Genomic DNA, 20900 nt, shown 5'->3' on the forward strand with positions numbered 1-20900 from the left:
GCCCGAATTTCTTCGGAAATGTTGTCTTCCAAAGCTGGAATAGTTGCTGGCTTATTTCTGTAGACTTTAGACTTGACGTAGCCCCACAAAAAATAGTCTAAAGGCGTTAAATCGCATGATCTTGGTGGCCAACTTACGGGTCCATTTCTTGAGATGAATTGTTCTCCGAAGTTTTCCCTCAAAATGGCCATAGAATCGCGAGCTGTGTGGCATGTAGCGCCATCTTGTTGAAACCACATGTCAACCAAGTTCAGTTCTTCCATTTTTGGCAACAAAAAGTTTGTTAGCATCGAACGATAGCGATCGCCATTCACCGTAACGAAACCCAATTGCTGCGAACGGCGACGAATCGACATTTCACGGTCTTCAGCCACACTCTCAGAAACAGACGCAATATTCTCTTCTGTACGCACTGTACGCATTCGTGTGGTTGGTTTAATGTCCAATAGAGTAAACTGAGTGCGAAACTTGGTCACAATCGCATTAATTGTTTGCTCACTTGGTCGATTATGTAGACCATAAATCGGACGTAAAGCGCGAAACACATTTCGAACCGAACACTGATTTTGGTAATAAAATTCAATGATTTGCAAGCGTTGCTCGTTAGTAAGTCTATTCATGATGAAATGTCAAAGCATACTGAGCATCTTTCTCTTTGACACCATGTCTGAAATCCCACGTGATCTGTCAAATACTAATGCATGAAAATCCTAACCTCAAAAAAATCACCCGATATGTATATATATTAGGGTGCTTCAAAAAAAAAATTTTGAGTTATTTTTCAACTCTTAACCCCTCAAATGTTAGTGATTGACAAACAAAAAATTCTCCCTCAAGCCAGGCGCTGTAGCTTAACTCTTAGGGGTAGCCATTTTTTTAGGTTCCCATACATTTTACATAGGAATTTTCGTTTTTTCATTGAAACTAAAATTTCACCAACTAATTTTCGTTTCTCAAAGTTAACCATCACATATTCAGAAAGTTCACTTTTCAAACTTTGGAAATGTCCCCGAAAAAAATATTATTCTCAGAAACTTTTCTTATTTTTATTGAAGACATTCCAAATTTCAAATCACTATGTTTAATCGCCTAATTGAGATAATCAAGTATATATTTCGAATAACAAGAATCGATTCTTAATCGACTTCGACTACTGAAGATCGATTCCGAAAAATCAATTATTTTACGAGAAAACTCGATTCTCGAATAGAATCGGAATCGAATTTACCATCCCTACTGGCAGCCATCGCGCACAATAACCACAAAAAAAAATATTTTTTTCCATTTTATTTATATGGAAAATAGAAAATTTGAAAGAGGCACCTCTTAATATTAATATTAAGGGCTCATATTTAGAGTGACTTTCTTTTTCACATTTTCGAAAGTTTAGCCTGTTTTTCAGTTGAAAAAAAAGGTTGACTCAGAATGACACATCCTAATATATATATATATATACATATACGTAACGAATAACACACTTCATACTATTAGCAAAACCATGTTTTAGTATACATATTCCTACTCCACTAGAATCGGACGTAGAAGATATCCGCAGTAATCCCCAAACGGTGAGGTCCGCAATTACTGCGAATACAGCATCCGCTACACCCATCGCCGCACCAAGGAGGCAAAAAGGCACAAGCCCGCCCAACCAATCATCCGTTCCACCAGTCAGGGATTCAAGAGAGGAGCACTTCGAGGAATACGTACCGCCACGATGCAGTTTATGCCATCGACCCCATTTCCTAAAGAGATGTACGATCTTCCAGACCATGACGCCCGCTCAGCGCCAACAGATCGCTAGAGCCCACGGCCACTGCATGACGTGCTTGGCAGACACGCAAGCTACTTTGGAGTGTATGTCCGACGGGTCATGTCAATATTACCACCGACCGCATCACACGTTGTTTCACCGCTTCCCTCGACGACCTGATCAGTCAACGCACGCCGGTCACCGGCATAGTCAACAGCGGCACAGTCAACATGGGAAACAGGTACACATCGCTGGAGAGCCCATCGTTCTAAGCCGTCTTGAGGTGCACGCTCGCAGACATCACCACATCGTAATCGTCGCAACCAGCGAAAAGCGACGGGCTTCAGCGCTGTAGTGAACACTCTGGGCAATTAATTCGCCTAGTGGGGCGACTTCATGATATCTCGCCCCTCAACACAACATTCATCACACAACTTACAGCATCACACCACGCAAACTCACGCAACAAACACAACCATACTATGTACATCATACTATACATCTAACCAACCACACTACACACCATAATCGTTTTCACCACCCAACCGATCAAAAAGGTTAGATCGGGGTGGCCCTCGATTTACGCCGGTATAAGAAACGTTTCGCCAGATTTTCGACCCCTGATCGTTCATTTACATTTAAATTTTTGGTTCAAAGCTGGAATCCCGTCCGATCGCGTGTGAGTGTGCGCAGTAGAAAGAGCAGTGGGTAATTTAGAAAACTATAGCATTGTGTGTGATTTTATTGAAGTTTGCAAAAGAAAAAACATATAAATATAAAATTTCATTTTTCAAAAAGAAAATCATTTTAATTTAAATCAAAAAAAAGGATACATAATTCAACGTAAGTATAACCCCACATACCCAGTGAAACTAAATGTAACAAACAACTTCACTTTGCAACAACATCCTTTGTGCCATTTCCACGATTTGCTCTTTCGGCAACTCCATTTTGCTGTGGAGTGTATGGCACCGTCAACTGCCTTTTTATACCACACTCACTCAAAAAATTATCAAAGTTTTGTTTACAAATTCACGTCCATTGTCACTACGAATCATGTTAATGCGTTTCTCAGTTTGCATTTCTACTAAGTTTTTAAACATTTTAAATTTATCCAAAACCTTTTCCTTAGATTTGAAAAGTACACACACATTCTCCTTGTTTTATCGTCTATAAAATTTAAGAAATAACGATCGCCTCCGAGAGACTTTGTTCGAAAAGAACCACACACATTTGTATGCACTAGCCCTAAAATATCTTTGCACGATTTTCTGTATTCTTCAGAAATGACTATACCTCGAACCATGTCTTTATTCACTAATTCCTGCAGACTACCATAATTTAAATGTCCATATCGTTCATGCCATGATACCGCCTTATCATTCGAATAATAAAAACACTTGTTATTTTCGCATTGAAATACGAAAAGTTTGTTCACTTTCTTTGCTTTTAATATTATTTCGCTGTCATTCATTACCTTTGCACAGTTTTTATCGAACACTACTTTTAGTTCATTTTCTACGGCTCTCGCGACTGACATGAAATTACTGCACATATTTGGCACAAATAGAGCATTCTGAAGAATAATGTCACTCTTTTGTGAACTTATTCGCACATTTCCTACACCTTCAGCTGTAATGTATTTATTTCCAGCCAAAGAGATTTTCTCTTTATGCTGTTCTAATGAAATGAACAAATTTCGATTACTACACATATGCGATATTGCTCCGCTGTCAAGAATCCAGGTTGTGTTGATCGAAATTGTTTCTCTTTACGTTACAGTTCGCGGCGATATGACGCGCTGACCGCCATTTAAACACTTCATGTTTTGAGTCTTCTTGTTTGGGTTATTCGAAGATTTTTCCCCTTTTTCGACCACACTGCAAACGCTTGCGATTCTAATCAGGATTCAACTGTGCCGCTTTCACACTTCCTTTTTATACTCTCGCAACAAAGTTGCTAAGGAGAGTATTATAGTTTTGTTCACTTAACGGTTGTTTGTAAGTCCTAAAACTAAAAGAGTCAGATATAGGGTTATATATATATACCAAAGTGATCAGGGTGACGAGTAGAGTCGAAATCCGGATGTCTGTCTGTCCGTCCGTCCGTCCGTGCAAGCTGTAACTTGAGTAAAAATTGAGATATCATGATGAAACTTGGTACACGTATTCCTTGGCTCCATAAGAAGGTTAAGTGCGAAGATGGGCAAAACCGGCTTACTGCCACGTCCACAAAATGGCGGAAACCGAAAACCTATAAAGTGTCATAACTAAGCCATAAAGATATTAAAGTGAAATTTGGCACAAAGGATCACATTAGGGAGGGGCATATTTGGACGCAATTTTTTTGGAAAATTGGGCGTGGCCCCGCCCCCTACTAAGTTTTTTGTACATATCTCGAAAACTACTACAGCTATGTCAACCAAACTCTACACAGTCGTTTTCTTCAGGTATTTCCATATACAGTTCAAAAATGAAAGAAATCGGATAATAACCACGCCCACCTCCCTTACAAAGGTTATGTTGAAAATCACTAAAAGTGCGTTAACCGATTAACAAAAAACGTCAGAAACACTAAATTTTACGAAAGAAATGGCAGAAGGAAACTGCACCCAGGTTTTTTTTTTTTAAATTGAAAATGGGCGTGACCTCGCCCACTTATGGACCAGAAACCATATCTCAGGAACTACTAAACCGATTTCAATGAAATTCGGTACATAATATTTCCTTAACACCCTGATGACATGTACGAAATATGAAATCGGTTCACAACCACGCCTTCTTCCAATATAACGCTATTTTGAATTCCATCTGATGCCTTTTCTGTATAATAAGAGTATATATGTACATTAGGAACCAATGATGATAGCGGAATAAAACTTAACACAAATACCGTATTTCAAAAATATGTAATTGACTGATAATGAAATCTCGATTATCACTTTATCATGCGAGAGTATAAAATGTTCGGTGACACCCGAACTTAGCCCTTCCTTACTTGTTATTTTTATGTTTGTATGTACATGTTTTACTATATTATCAGAAAAAATGTTTTGAACGCGACACACGCATTTGCACAACGAAACCATTACATGGGAAACAATACCCTAGGCCCATAACCTACATATGTTGCAGATATAGCCGAGAATCACCAAATAGAACAAATGAAAAAATATGTAAATAAATAGCCACGTCTTTACTTAAGGGCTTCTATTCAAGGACTAACTTTCATTTATACAGAATACAAAAGAGAAGGAAAAACTTATACAGGGTTTTATTTATTAGTAGTACGATCTATTAGAGTTGTAATTGATAGTAACCGAATACCTTTTCATCAGATAATATGTGATATGTGTGATAAATATATGATTTGTCTTAATAAAATTGAAAGGCTGTAGTTTATAATAACGGTGTGTCTTTTTGCCTGAAAACTTGACCTAGACTCTATACAACTAATATCAGGATTTTGAAACATCTACTTAATTTTACTCTTCTTATATTGGTGGTGGTATGTCGTCATAAAACTCAGAGACTCGCATATATCTTATAAAATATTTTCAAACTTCCGCAGAATTAATTGAAAATGTAATATTGAATATACAATATTTTAATACCGATTTAATATGTAAAATTGGTCAACAAATAATGATTGTCATTCTGATAAAACTTATGCCGAATATGTATGTAGGTCAGTGTATGAGTTATATATTTATAAATGCTTGGTTTCCTATCCTTTGGTGGACGTTGTGTTCCTTAAGTTATTTCCCTGCCTTTGGTCGTGGTAAGTGGTTCTTTAGTTACATCCGAACTTAGCTCTTCGTTACTGGTTGATGCTTGCAAGTTACAAGACTATGAAATTGTCGGTTATACCCGAACAGAGCCCTTTCATACTCTTGCAACCAGTTGCTACAGAGTATTACAGTTTTGTTCACCTAACGGTTGTACGTATCACCTAAAACTAATCGAGATAGATATAGGGTTATATGTATACATATATGTATATAAATGATCAGGGTGACGAGAAAAGTTAAAATCCGGTTGACTGTCTGTGCGTCCGTTCGTCCGTGTAAGCTGAATTTTGAGTAAAAATGGAAATATCTCTATGAAACTTGGTATGAAGCTTTCTTAGTACAAAAAAGACCAAGTTTGAGTTCGTTGATGCGAGTATTCGGACCACTGCCACGCCCACAAATCGCCATTACCTAAAAACACATTAAGTACCATAACTAAGCATTAAATTAAAATATAAAACTGATATTTGGTACAGAGGATTCCAATAGCAAGGGGCACCTGTGGGCAACATTTTCTTACAAAGTGGGCGTGGCCCTGCCCTCTAACAAGTTTAATGTACATATCTCCTAAACCACTCAAACTACAACAACCAAATTTGCTCAGTATAAATCTTATAAAAACGTCTACCGACAGTGTGAAAATGAATGAAATCGGAGGATAACCCCGCCCACTCCCCATATAACGGTATTGTTAAAAACTAGTAAAAGCGCGATAAATCAATAACTAAATATGCCAGAGACATTAAATTTTAAGATCGAGATGGTATGAGGAAGCCTTATATAGCTGTTGTGAAAATTGGACTATGGGCGAGGGACCGCCCACTTTTTGGTGCAATCCCATATCTCGGGACCCGACCAACCGATTTCGACAAAATTTGGTATGTGGTATTCTTATATCACACTGTGAAAAAGAGCGAAATTGAACAATAACCACGCCTACTTTTACCCATATACCTACCTATAGCACAATTTTAAATTCCATTTGATTCGTTCAGTTTCCAGTAGCATTTAATATAACGGGATTAAACTTTGTACGAATGATGCCCTTAGTGTATGCCTCCTTATGACCAAAAATTGTGCAAATGCAACAAAAACTGTTCACGCACCTATGTACCGAATATTTGGACACCGGTACCTATAGTTGACATTTCTTAGAAAATATCGGTTAATATCTGAGGTATATAATTGAAATTCAGGGATAATTCTTATCTTATAATGGTTTGTCTGTGTGTCAGAAATGGATTGAATCGGACCAATACTTCCCTTAGCACCCATATACTTAATATAAAAAGTCCCAAAGACAATAAAAGAGCGCGTTTTATTTATTACACTGTTATAAATCTTTGTGCCTAAAATAGATAAATTTGAGCGAAAACTTGGCTTACCCCCCCTATAACTAATATCAGAATTTTCGAACATCTGGCTGAATTTACTATATATGACTAGTTTACAACAACTGAAAGTACTTTTCCGCCTTCAATCCTTCAAATTTGCAAAATTTACTCTTTCCTTCATGGTAATGCATACATATGTAAATACAAATTTCTTATAAAGATTATGTATGACTGAACTTACCGGTATTTGAAACATAGTGTCAACGTCGAAATAATCACTTTTATGGTCCATTGTAATGGCATAAGGTGCGGCGCTCAGGTTTCGAACAGTCCGTGTTGCAATTAAAAACACCAAAGACACCAGCGTTACTGCGGCAATAATTATTAAGGAGTCCGCACTGGTGAGCCAATCGCATAAGATCCACGAACCGCGCCACATATTCACACATACGATGCCAAATAAAGCTGTATAGCTTCGCGAAATTACGTAATAGGTAAGGCGGCGCTTATCAGGATTGATGTATCTTCGAAAACAAGATTGCGTGATTGTAAAGATGAAGTGACCCGAAAGACCAATCAAAAAGGACATGAGCGCAGATAGCGGCATGCTTCGTGGAAATAATAAAACACCCATCAGCTCCCAAGTTCCTCGCCAATAGGCGATTACGCAAGGTGCCACTATGACGCATGATAGCACTGCGTCCAGTATTTCCAAAAATAATTCATGCAAACTTTTGATATTTTTCTTCGGACTTAAATTAGCGGTGTTATTGCTTTGCTGTGTTTTTTGTTTAGCAATGGACGGTGTACTTTCACTACTTAACATCATTTGTTATAAATAAGACTAGAAGCAAATGACAATTCTACTGTTTAGTGATTAATTTTATAGTACTAGTTGGCTGCACTTGGCGTCAAAATCCAAATTCCGAAAAGAAGAAACGGCTGGCGCGCTGTTGTTGACTCGGCTATAACCACGTAGCGGTGTCTACGCCAGTAAAGAAGAAGAAGAAGTTGTTATGCTATTTTATTATATCGGCGTATTAAATTTTAAAAATTTGTATTCACATTTGTAAACAAAAATGTATAATATTATATGTGTGGGATGCTAGGTAAGGAAAGTATCTAATCAGGAAAGTAAGGAAAATATATAATCAAACGCAAAATTTTGTAACGCATTTAAATAAAATATTTTTAAACTCTCGCAACATATTGCTACGGAGTATAATAGTTTTGTTTACTTAACAATTGTTTTAACAATTGCAGCTAATCGGGATAGATATAGGGTAATATTCTCGAAAATAAGTGATTAGGATGGCGGGACAAATTGAATTCTGAGTTACTGTCTGAACGTCGGTGAAGATTATAGATTGAGTAAAATTAAGATACGTTGTTAAAAATTTGTAGAAACTTTACATATCTATGTTAATTTGCCATTCTCACAAAACGCCGTTAAACTAAAACCTACAAAGAGAGATAACTGAACTCCATAATGATGTATGGTATGTTCAAAACTGTTATTTGGTGCAGCCAATAGCATTAGTGAAGAAAATCTTCTGTTTTGAAAGTTATTATAGTCGGCGTGGTCCCACCTTTAATATATATAAAATAATCAAATTTGCTGAGGACAAATGCTTTTTGCACCTTTTCTTGCAGTGGACAAATGTGTGAAATCGTATGATAACCTCACCTCCATATAACGATAATGCTGAAAACTACTAAAAGTCCGACAACTCACTCTAGTAAAAACAATTAACAATGCGCGCCCACTATTAGGTGAAATTCCATACTTAAAGGCTTACTCGACAAATTTCAACCAAATTCGTTATATTTACCTGACACTCACATATTACTGTGCGCAGATGAACGAACACAACTATAAATTCTATCTAATTTTTTCACTTTCCAGAACACAAATCAAGCCGCAATGAATATCCTTGTAAAACTTTGTTTAAATAGTGCTTTTAAAGTTTACCGCCTCATAGCTAAAGATTGTCAGAATCGGATTATAACAATTCAAGCCCCCGATACCGAATATGTGAACCTATTGCCCATGGAGAAACAGGTTATGGAAATTCAGAGATAATATTTTCCTGATAACAGTAAGCCTCTGTCTAAATTGGGTAGAATCGTTTCAATACTTCCTTAGCCTTTTTGTACTTTCTGTACAGTTTACTTTATATAGTAAATATCGATCAAAGTGAGTTGTTTTAATGAAATTCAGAGAGATTGAAACTTGCCCTACCTCCCTTATAAAAATTATAAAGCTTTTGAAGCATTCTTTATACACTATATATCGGTAAATATGAAAAAAATCTAAGGAACATTTAGTGAATATATAACACTTAATATAATATAGTGAAATTAAAATGTGTAAAATCGGACAATGAATCACTTCAGCCACCATATACTACCCCTAATGATTTTAATTATTTCAGCAGACTCTGTGCCAAAATGTTGACCAGGGTGAGAATTAGCTTCTCAAAATTTGCATACAAACATATTCTTTCTTGTACCTTTTTAATGGCAAAGGTTAATACAATCATTCCAGTCCCAATATATCAGTGATTTTCGACTTTCCACCTGACTTTCACCTGTAGATATTAGTCTGAAAGTGTGATATTCTAATGAAATTAATTGTACACATTTTCTGAAGAATTATGTCATTTATTTTTATGTCCTATACAAATAATCTTTGGTTTACATTTTCCACATCAACCCAATATATACCATTTTGCTTCCCATTTTCTGGCCCCAATATCACCTATATGGTGATTTTCTACTTTCCATCTGACTTTAAACTTTATATTTTAATAAAAGTAAATGAACACGTTTTCTTAAAAAATATATGGTTTACCGCTGAATACGAATGAATTTGTTCTCGACTATACCATAATTTAAACTTTATTTTTGCACATCAACTCATTATATTAAATTTATTCTTTTCGGTTGAGTTTATATCACATAATTTTAGCCGACGTGAAGTAAAATATGGAAATAAAGGTAAGTGAGGCAATGATCTTCAATTTAAGTTAATAAGATTCCCTTCGCGATTTCGTCGAATAATGAAGGTTGAGTTCTTTGGCAACATGTTTTTACAGAGTATTATCTGTAGTTTTGTTCACCTAACGGTTGTACGTATCATCTAAAAGTAAGCGAGATAGATATAGGGTTATGTATATATAAATGATCAGGGTGACGAGAAAAGTTGAAATCCGGGTGACTGTCTGCCTGTCCGTCCGTCCATTCGTGCAAGTTGTAACTTGAGGAAAAATTGAGGTATCTTGATGAAACTTGATAAGCATGTTCCTTAGTACAAAAAAACAACTGCCACGCTCACAAATCACCATCAACCGAAAACCTATAAACTACCATAACTACAACAACCAAAATTTCTAAGCTGGAATATTGTAAGAAAATGGATGAAATCAGAAGATAACCCCACTCACTCCCCAAATAATGGTCCTGTTCAAAACTACTAAAAGCGCAATAAATCAATAACTTATTACGCCAGCGACATTAAATTTTACCCCCAAAATTATATGAAAAGGCCTTATGGGAGCCGGTGTAAAAATAGAACAACAAGCGTGGCATCGCCGACTTTGTGGTGAAATCCCATATCTCGGGACTCGACTGACTTTCCTTCACTTCCTTTCATTTTCTTATATCACGCTGTGGAAAAGAGTGAAATCGGGCAATAACCACGCCTATTTCTCATATAACACATTTTTAAATTTTAATTGAATTGAAGAAATCAAGAAGCAATTAATATAATGGGATTAAACTTTGCACGCATAATGTCTTTAGTGTATGCCACTTTATGACAAAAAATTGCTCAAATCCAACCAAAACTGTACCTATCCATAGTTGACTTTTGGTCGAAAATATCGGTAAATGTGTGAGATATGCAATAGAAATTCAGACAAAATCCTTTTCCTGCAGCAGTAATTCTGTGTATCCAAAATGGGTGGCATCGGGTCAATACTTCCCTAAGCCCCCATATATCTTACGTATACAAAGATTTTCGAACTTCCTGGTGACTTTATGCTGATATATCGGCCAATATTTGTGTTATCTCAATGAAAATTTCAGAACGTATTTGACTCATAATAGTATATCACCTAGCCCTTATATGACCATTACCAGGATTTTTGAACATCCGGCGGATTTTGTATAATAACTACTATGATTTTGGTTTTCCTAACAATTCTAGTGCCGAATATATACGTAGGTCAGTGTATAAGTTATATAGGTGTAGATAAAAATAAAATTGCTTAGATTCCGATCCTCTGGTTGACGTTTTACATCGTAAGGTATTTCCCTGACTTTGATTCTAGCAAGTTGCAAGGGTATAAAATGTTCGGTTGCACCCGAACTTAGCCCTTTCTTACATGTTTGCTGTAAAATTTTGCAAAGAGCTGAAGGTATTTTTCCGCCTTTTGCACTTTTCAAGAGTATAAAATGTTCAGTTACACTCGAACTTATCCCTTCCTTACTTGTTTAATATAAATAAAATTTTGCAACACCTGAAAATATTTCAAAATTAGCCCTTCCTTACTTGTTTTTGTTAGACTTCCTTAATGGCTTATATCCTATCAAGCTTAACGCTAGCTTTTTTAACTAAAATATATCCTCTTATATTCCATTAACGGAAGTAACCTGTGTTGAAATTCCCATCGGATTACTTTTTTTAGTAGGGGAAGCAGCGAAAGGTTGACACGGAACTTTAATCCACTAATTCTAACCTACTCCCAACTCAATTCTCTCTTACTGAATCACCAGATTAAGTATTATTTCATGGAAGAAAACACGATATTTACGTCTTCTCAATGGTACGGACTGACTGACTCCAAATCTTAGTTTCGTAATAATAGCATTACATTTAGAGAGAGAGCTGATACATATCCTGCCAAAGTTTGGATCTTAATTTTCCATTTATATGTATTTAAAAAAACAAAGGTAATGAATAAATAAGTGTTCAGAGTCTTCTATACACTTTCGGATCACTTGTTTGCTTTGCAGTGTTGACAACCAAAGTTTGAAGAATGGACTGAAATGTTTGTTAAATCTTATGATCATATTTAAAAGTTATCTTAACCAATTGTTTTATTATGTCGAAAGATTACAAGCCCCACGATTATTTCCCATACATTCGTATGTATGTATGTATTGGGCGGTCACACAAAGCACTATATGTGTCAGACTATTAGTTTATTGTTTTTCAACTCTACGCTTCACTCAGTTCAGATTAATTTTGCATGTATACGTTTGGGAATTGTTGATTTATAATGTTTCAATAAAAATTACTCTCATGCTTATATGATAAGAGTAGATACAGTTTTATAGGTATATGTACACACATACACATACATATGTATAGTTGAAGTTATGCGCCATCACTTCAATCTATATGATAAAATAATTTCAATTGCATTTAGTTATTTACGAGTAGAAGTAAAAATATGTACCTACAATAGATAAGGAAGAGCTAAGTTCGGGTGCAAGCAAACATTTCATTTTAACTCGCAGGGATCAAATCCGATGAAATACGAGTATCATACTTTCAGTTTGACTTTTACTTTACTCTCAATTTCATTTACTTTCGGTCAGCGAAAATCATATTAAAATTATCTTCATAAGTCAATTTATAAATGATACAAACTCAACCGAGGAGGTTAAGTTTAATATGTTGAGTTAATGTGGAAAAAGTCAACCAGAGGATTATAATTAATTATATTAGAGATATGAGGGACCAAGTTCTATACCAACTCCTTACATATACTATACAGCGCTAAGCCACATAATTACATACATATAAGAACAAACTTGTCCACTTAAACAATCACACATTTTTACCAACCTAAACGGTTTAAATCAGCTGGAAAGTCGGAAATCACTATAAAGAGTATAATGGGGCAAAAAAAAGTGTGAGCTTGTTGCATTAACCGTTGGCATTGCTCAGGTATATGCGAAAAGGCATTTTCAAGTATTTATATATTTGCATAAATGACTCACACACTGACCGACATATGGTTTGTTAGAATAATATAGGAGTTGAGGTAATTCACAGAGTAATTTCACTTTTGTCATTAAACTATAGAATATCCAATAATATACATTTTGTTAACTCACTTATTGGCCGATTTATTAAGGCTATGGGTAGTAGCTAAGTATTAACCTGTTTCAACCCATTTTTGATACACAGACATACTGTTATCAGGAAAGGATTCTTTCTAGTTTTCAATTATCTGCTGGGGTCCACATCTTCGATATCTGCCAATTTGAACTGTTGTGGTCCGATTTTTACAATAGTTAGACTTAAAATGGCACACCATAAGCACACTATGTTTGCTAATTTTTATCCCGATATATTCATTACTCTTGATTTGTGTAATGAAAAGTGAAGAAATCTGATGGAATAGAAAGTTATGTTATATGGGAAGTATATTCCCCATTTTCACGCTGTGACATCGGGATATCTTTGCTATCGGAATTAAGTTGAGATTGATATATTCAATAAACCTATTATGGTGTTTTAGCATAGAGCTTCTCTACATTAATGCGATTCGTTATACCAAATTAGAACTTTTTATCTTATTGTGGAGTTTAGGGCATGACAACTACAATCTATGTGTACAAAATATAGCTGAATTTTTACTCAAGTTACCTACTGACACGGGTAAACAAACGGACGGATAGACAGACAACCAGATTTCAACTACATAACCGTACATCTATCTCGATTAAATTTAGATAAACAAAACTATTGTAGTCTGGAGCAATATGATGTAATAGTATAAAAATGTAAAACCTGTTGGTAAACACACTTCTAACTCAAAAATTTGAGATTATGAAAATATCGCTTCGTTCCTTTTTTGATTCCCTTTTGATGGAAATGACGTCATAGATGGTATAAAAATCAGACAAAACAGGAGGAAACAATGAACCGCTCTTAATAGCATATATTTTATTAGTTTTAACTTTAATTTCACATAAATTCAGCTATCATTAATTTGTACATATACATTATCACATTACATCATTTTATCACTATTTTATTTAAATCATATTCAAGTTGCTTGTTAGTCCTTTATGTACAGATTGTTTTCACAAACAAAAGATCAGCACTTACCAATTTTCATAGACGTTGCACGAATATCGTACTTTAACTCCGCTAAATACTTAGGAATGACCTTGACTCTAAGCTATGGTGAGAAGTTCACGTAAAAAATGGAAGGAGCTGGACATGTGACTGAAAAATATAAATTGGTTAATTGGTAACAAATTAGTGTTATCCATCGAAAAAAGTTACTTATCTACAAACAAATACTCCGATCGATATGGTGCTCAACTCTGGGAATGTACTAACGCAAATAATAAGAAAGTCAACCAAAAATTTCGAAACTAAGACTAATTGTCAAAGCGCCCTGGTATTGTAGATGTGCTGATACAGAGCGTGGTCTAGTCATAATTTCGGTTAACGCAGAAATATCAAAAATTACAGTATCTCATAGTACAAGATTGCTACACCATTGTGATGAAGAAGTAGCCTTGTTAACTTCTAGAGACCACAAAGACGACTGAAACTCCTCAAGCCCAGCGATTTTTCAAATTAGCCAATAGTCTCAGAGTATTTTGTAGTTCTGCAATTTTGTAATAACTATACTTTTAAATGCTTTCCTGGTTGCTGTTAGTCCTTTCTTTTGTCTGAACTAATTGCAATGTATTAATAAAACTAGCAGCCCGCCCCGGCTTCGCACGGGTATTAAACAATCATTTCAAAAGTTATAATTAGGGCAACCCAAAAATTGCATTTGCAAGTTGTTTGTCGTGATCGCAATTCTAATGCCGGTTAATTAGAAATACGTTTTGTAAATTTCTCTTTAATTTAAACTAAACTTGTTGTTGCAATTTTTTGCAATTTTAGCAATAAATGCAATATTTTGCAAAAATGACTTTTCAGTGTCAATTTTGCAAATAAAAACAATTTTATGAAGCAATTTGAACAATAAATGGAATTTTATGCAAAAATGCAATTTCAAGTAGCCATTTTCATAATTTCGATTACATTTGAAAAATTATAGATACACAAATTATCATATGTCATATCTCTGTGAACAGATGTTTTGAAGTTTACCATATCTAACATAAAGTTATATAGCGTGGCCGGGCATGTAGCTAATTTTTAGTTGCAGAATCGAGTGAGGTAAATTTATTCAATTTCAATTAAACAAAGTGATTTATTTATTTTATTCTATAATTTAGATAATGCCGAAAGCAAAACAGCGAAAAACGGACAAATTAGCTTCTTATGTCGCGAAATATCCTATTTTTAAAACTGATGGCGTCGTATTGTTTTGCAAAGCTTGAAACAAGTCTTTGTCGTCAGAAAGATTATACTCTTTGCAATCGCATGTTGCAAGTTTGGCACATAGTGAAGCGGAAAAAAATCATCAACAAGTACGCAGCCATTATTAACTCAAGCCACAAGTTCCAATCAAAATCAGTTCGCGCAAGATTTATGCAAAGCATTAGTTGCATCCGACATTCCACTTTATAAATTAAGGAATGAAAACCTACAAATTTTTTTTGGAAAATATGTAGATTTAACTATTCCTTCTGAAACCTCCATGCGTAGAATAGTTGGTGAAATTTACAACGAAACTCTTGAAACCATAAGAATGCAAATAAAAAACAAATATTTGTGGATATCGATTGACGAGACAACCGACTCGTCTGGGAGATACATTGCTAACGTCGTCTGTAGCATATTGGATACGGATACCGAAGAGGACAAAAACATTTTTTGGTGCATGTAGCAGAGTTAGAGAAACCCGATCACGCTGCTATTGCTAGATGTTTTGACGATGCAATTAAATTGTTCGACCCAAAATTTGACAAAACTCGTATTCTTTTATTTCTCACAGACGATGCGCCGTATATGGTGAAAGCCGCGACTGCTTTGAAGATTTTCTATCCAAAGATGACGCATTTAACATGTCTCATTCATGGCCTCCACAGAGTATGCGAAAAGATTCGCGAGAGCAGTCCAAAAGTCGACCAATTAATCTCTAGCGTAAAAAAAAATTTTGTTTAAGCGCCAAAAAGAGTACATATTTTCAAAGCCACTGAGCCAGAGCTCGAATTGCCTCCACAGCCTATTATCACTCGATGGGGTACTTGGCTTGCATACTCAACTTAGAGTAATATTGGATGCCAAAGAATTACTTCAACAAAGTGTTTTGACGATGCAATTAAATTGTTCGACCCGAAATTTGACAAAACTCGTATTCTTTTATTTCTCACAGACGATGCGCCGTATATGGTGAAAGCCGCGACTGCTTTGAAGATTTTCTATCCAAAGATGACGCATTTAACATGTCTCATTCATGGCCTCCACAGAGTATGCGAAAAGATTCGCGAGAGCAGTCCAAAAGTCGACCAATTAATCTCTAGCGTAAAAAAATTTTTGTTTAGGCGCCAAAAAGAGTACATATTTTCAAAGCCACTGAGCCAGAGCTCGAATTGCCTCCACAGCCTATTATCACTCGATGGGGTACTTGGCTTGCATACTCAACTTAGAGTAATATTGGATGCCAAAGAATTACTTCAACAAAGTGATAACGATATTATAGTACGAAAATTTAATATCGATTTTAACAAAAAAAAAGGTTTTCCAATAATAAAAGAAATATCGAATAAAATTTCTGGAGAGAAGATTGGTGCTACGTTAAATTACGAAATTGCAGAAATTTGCGCTTTTAGATTCGCACCCCTGACTTCAGTTGAAGTAGAAAGATCGTTTGCGATGTATAAATCTATTTTTCGCGACAATCGGCAAAGTTTTTTATTAAGTAATTTAATGCAAATGCTTGTGATTTATTCAAACAATAAGCCAAAAAATTAAAATATTTCTATTTCATTTTTAAATTCACACGAAAAATCTGTGGTGCTATAAATAAGTACTTTTTTAAGTTTATTTTTCTTTTTTAGTATTAAGAATAAGAAAAATCTGTGGTACTATGAATAAGTACTTTTTTAAGTTTATTTTTCTTTTTTACAACAAGAGAAACCTTTGGTACTATGAATACGTACTCTTTTAAGTTTTTTGTCTCTTTTATATACATATTATAAAAATAAAATTTACAGAAAACAATTTTGTAAGGTTTTTTTAAAGTGCAATTTTAAGTGCAAAAAACGCAATTTTTGGAGCAATTTTATGAAATGAAGTTTTTAGTGCAATTTTTGGGATGCCCTGGTTATAATTTTTTTCACACTCTCCCACAGATACTTTCTCGGTTTTGCGTGGGGTCACTAAATATGAGTAAAACGAAGGTCATTTGAAGATGGAAGTATATTTTTTGTTTATTAATATTATTATTATTTAATTTTTGTAAAACTGCCTTTGCTATATACATATTTTATTTTCTCTGCTCCTGAAAATAATTTAATGATTTAGAGCTTCCCTGTAAACGATATTTGATGTTAATTGATTTTGTGGAACCAATATAAATAGATTTTCAAGACCTCTATTTATTTCGTTGACACTATCATTCCTGGGTGAAACTATTGCCCTAAAACACAGCCAATGAAATTCTTTCTTGTGCAATTTCTCAATGTCAGTTAAACTGCAGCTATTAAAATTTCTAAACTATGGACTATTTGGGCATTATCCAGAAGAATTTAACAATTACTGCTTAAATTTGGAGTTTGAAAATTACTTCCCCAAGTTTAAGCAGTTGCTGTGGAAAATCACCTTCAGTGATTCCATGAAGATGAGCTCTCATATTCGTCCGTAATTTTATATTTTCAATCGAAGTCCATAAGGGCGACGATATTAAGCAAGCTTTGATGATATGTGCTCGCGTACCTCTGTTAATCACAGAAAGAGTCTGTCGGAAATATTCAGCAAATACAAAAGTTATCCCGCCCATGAGAGCTGAGAAGTTTCTAAGGTCTTTTAATGCCCACGGCCTCTTTATGTATTTTCTGGCTCATGGTACATTCATCCCACATAATCAATGAGGCGTCTTGTAATAGTTTACCAACAGGCCCATTTTTGTAAATAGAACATATTGATTGCTGTTCAAGATTTTCGGGTAGAGGAAGTTTAAAAGTTGAATGAGCAGTTTTTCTATCCTTTAGAAGAGCTGCAGCAATTCCTTACGAAGCAACTGTAAGAATCGTTAGTGTCACCTGACGCATCAAATAAATGTTGATTTATGTAATGAAAAGTATGTAATTCAATCTTTCTGATATCATTTTTGCCATCATATCGACAATATATTGACTAAATAAATCTCTGTAGAAATGTAATGGATTGAAACAATTAGTTCTAACCATCAACTTAAATGCATAAAATTGCATGTACGTCACTATTTTGTTACGCGCTGTACCTTGCTTAGGAATGGTAAAATGATAACCGTCTCTTACAAACATTAAGGGATACTGTTTAGGATCATATGATCGGTGTAACTGAGATACCCTTTTAAGTTGGTCGTCTCTACCATGCAGCACTATATCTCTTTGGGCTTTTTCTTCGTCAATCAAGAAGACGGCTATCTCGTTTATAGCTGGAGCATTATATCTACCCGGGTATGCTGTTTGTGGTGGGCGGTCGGAGTGAATAATTAACTTTAAATTACCCTCTCTTATTTCTTTCGCGCCAAACGACGTCATTTGAAAAAGGTTATTGTACCTACGTAAGTTTTTTTAAAAATGTACATAATGTGTGTGATTGTTGACTTTTCCAGAAACACAGCACAAACCATTCGGTGCATCGGCCTATTTTTCGGCAGAGCGGCAGATCCTATTCATAGCTCCGATTTGGACGGAAGGCAGTTGGGCATTATTTATCTGTGGATCGTATCTGAAAGCCAATCTGCCACCATTAGCTAAAAATTGATTAGGACATCTAGTCGTTGACATCTGTTATCTTTACTTCTGATCATGAGGCATTGGTAACACTCAGAGTCCCTAGGGCTTGTATATTTCTTAGATTTTGCTCTTCAAGCCGCTGCACACAATCCGTACTCGACTCTCCAGCGCGTACTTGGGAGGTTCTGAAGTTTTGTTCAGCATGCCGCTGCGATCCCTCGATAATTAATTCTCGCGCACGTGCTGGTGAGGTTCTCAAATTTTGTTCAGTAGCCGCTGCGGTCATTCGGTACTCGACTTCCGCGCGAGAAATGGTATTGAAAAACAACTTGTCACTTTAGTGTTCAAATTTATAAATTATAATAATAAATTTTAAAATACTTGGCATGAGTTTAAACATGCTTTGGTTGAGTTTATGCAGACCAGTTAATTTGTATATTGGGTTTTGTTGGTGACGTTGACGTCGGCAGAGATTTGATTTGCAACGACGGCGAAGTAACTGTAAGTAACTTTGATTGAGAACTCTCCTGATTTTAATACAATTGTTGATACATTGGTGATGAAAATTAAAGTTAATGAGAAGCCGTATACATATATAATGCGTTTTTTACATAGCTTATTGCATCTACATATTAATGCCGTACATTTTTTATTTTACTTAATACAATGTATTCAAATATTAGTTTTTCATTTTCATTTTCGGTTATTTGTATGTCATTAAAGCTAGCGATACTTTGTTTGAATATATGTAAGTTCTTTATTATAGAAAGTTTGATTGCCTACATTGATAGAGCAATTATTGACATTTATTAAATAGTTGGCAGTTATTATACCTTGAACAGGATATATTAAGTTTGTCACGAAGTTTGTAACACCCAGAAGGAAGCGTCGGAGACCCTATAAAGTGTATATATAAATGATCAGCATGTTGAGCTGAGTCGATTTAGCAATGTCCGTCTGTCTGTATATATACGAACTAGTCCCTCAGTTTTTAAGATATCGTTTTGAAATTTTGTAAACCTCATTTTCATTTCAAAAGCTGCTCATTTGTCGGAACTGCCGATATCGGACCACTATAACATACAAACTGAACGATCGGAATCAAGTTCATGTATGGAAAACTTTTACATTTGACGATGTATCTTCCCAAAAGTTGGCACAGGTTATTTTCTAAGGCAACAATGTAATCTCCGAAGAAATTGTTCAGATCGGTATACTATGGCATATAGCTGCCATACAAACCGAACTATCGGAATTGAAGGCTTTAACGGAAAACTTTTGCATTTGACGTGGTATCTTCAGGAAATTTGACATGGATTACTACTTAAGGTAATAACATAATCTCCGAAGAAATTGTTCAGATCGGTTAGCTATAGCATATAGCTGCCATACAAACCGGACACATAGTTACTAAAAGAAATGCACCTGTGAAGGGTATATTAGCTTCGGTGTAGCCGAAGTTAACATTTTTTCTTGTTTTTGTATTCTGTTGTTACAATCATTCAAAAAATGTGTGTTTTACTTCTTTTTTAAACTCTTGACATTCGAAAATTCGATTATTTAACGAGAAAACTCGATCTTCGAGTTGAATCGGAATCGAGTTTACCATCCCTACTGGCAGGCGTCGCGTGCACATATAATAACCTCCGTACAATAACAAACACAAAAAAAAATGATTTTTTTTCCATGTAATTTATATAGAAAACAGAAAATTTGAAAGAGGCACCTCTTAATATTAATATTAAGTGCTCATCTTTTGAGTGACTTTTTTTTTACACATTTCGAAAGTTTTGAGCCTGTTTTTCAGTTTAAAAAAAGGTTGCCTCAAAATGGCACACCCTAATGTACATACATATGTACAAACATTCTTTAGGAAAATTAAGGTTTGAAGTATATAAATATTGAAGAAAACAGCCACGAGGAGATTTCACTCACTGGAGCTGCGTTAGACAGTTGGTTTTGAAAGACATGAAAGATATGCGGCTGGATATATAGAAATGCATTGCAATAGGTACTGAAGGTTGTAATGTTATGTTGGGAGATCGCGGAGCCGTGAAGGAAATACAAAAAGAAGCTATAAACGCTGAGATGATATCATGTTTTTCCCATAAATTGAACAGCAGCGATTCGAAATCCGTTCAAATTGCTT

The 20900-nt window shown here is 35.2% G+C and overlaps 1 protein-coding gene and 1 long non-coding RNA gene across 9 annotated transcripts in view; one reads left to right on the forward strand and one right to left on the reverse strand.

The window, feature by feature from the left end:
* LOC126765259 (uncharacterized) overlaps positions 1-20900 on the reverse strand; it is a 255305-nt gene that overhangs the window by 92185 nt on the left and 142220 nt on the right. For 6 of the 8 annotated variants that reach the window (XM_050482958.1, XM_050482957.1, XM_050482955.1 and 3 more), the window contains 2 exons: positions 14007-14126; positions 7119-7862 (listed from right to left, as the gene is read on the reverse strand). In XM_050482958.1, coding sequence (XP_050338915.1) covers positions 7119-7706 — 588 coding nt within the window. In that variant the 5' untranslated portion in view covers positions 7707-7862; positions 14007-14126. The remainder of the gene's footprint in view (positions 1-7118; positions 7863-14006; positions 14127-20900) is intronic. The other 2 variants (XM_050482961.1, XM_050482960.1) reach the window with 1 other exon arrangement.
* LOC126765444 (uncharacterized) lies at positions 14920-15930 on the forward strand. Its single transcript, XR_007668399.1, has 2 exons — positions 14920-15080; positions 15140-15930. It is a non-coding gene; the product is annotated as an uncharacterized LOC126765444 (long non-coding RNA).

Source organism: Bactrocera neohumeralis, unplaced genomic scaffold (genome assembly GCF_024586455.1).
Source record: "Bactrocera neohumeralis isolate Rockhampton unplaced genomic scaffold, APGP_CSIRO_Bneo_wtdbg2-racon-allhic-juicebox.fasta_v2 cluster10, whole genome shotgun sequence".
NCBI classification, from domain to species: domain Eukaryota; kingdom Metazoa; phylum Arthropoda; class Insecta; order Diptera; family Tephritidae; genus Bactrocera; species Bactrocera neohumeralis.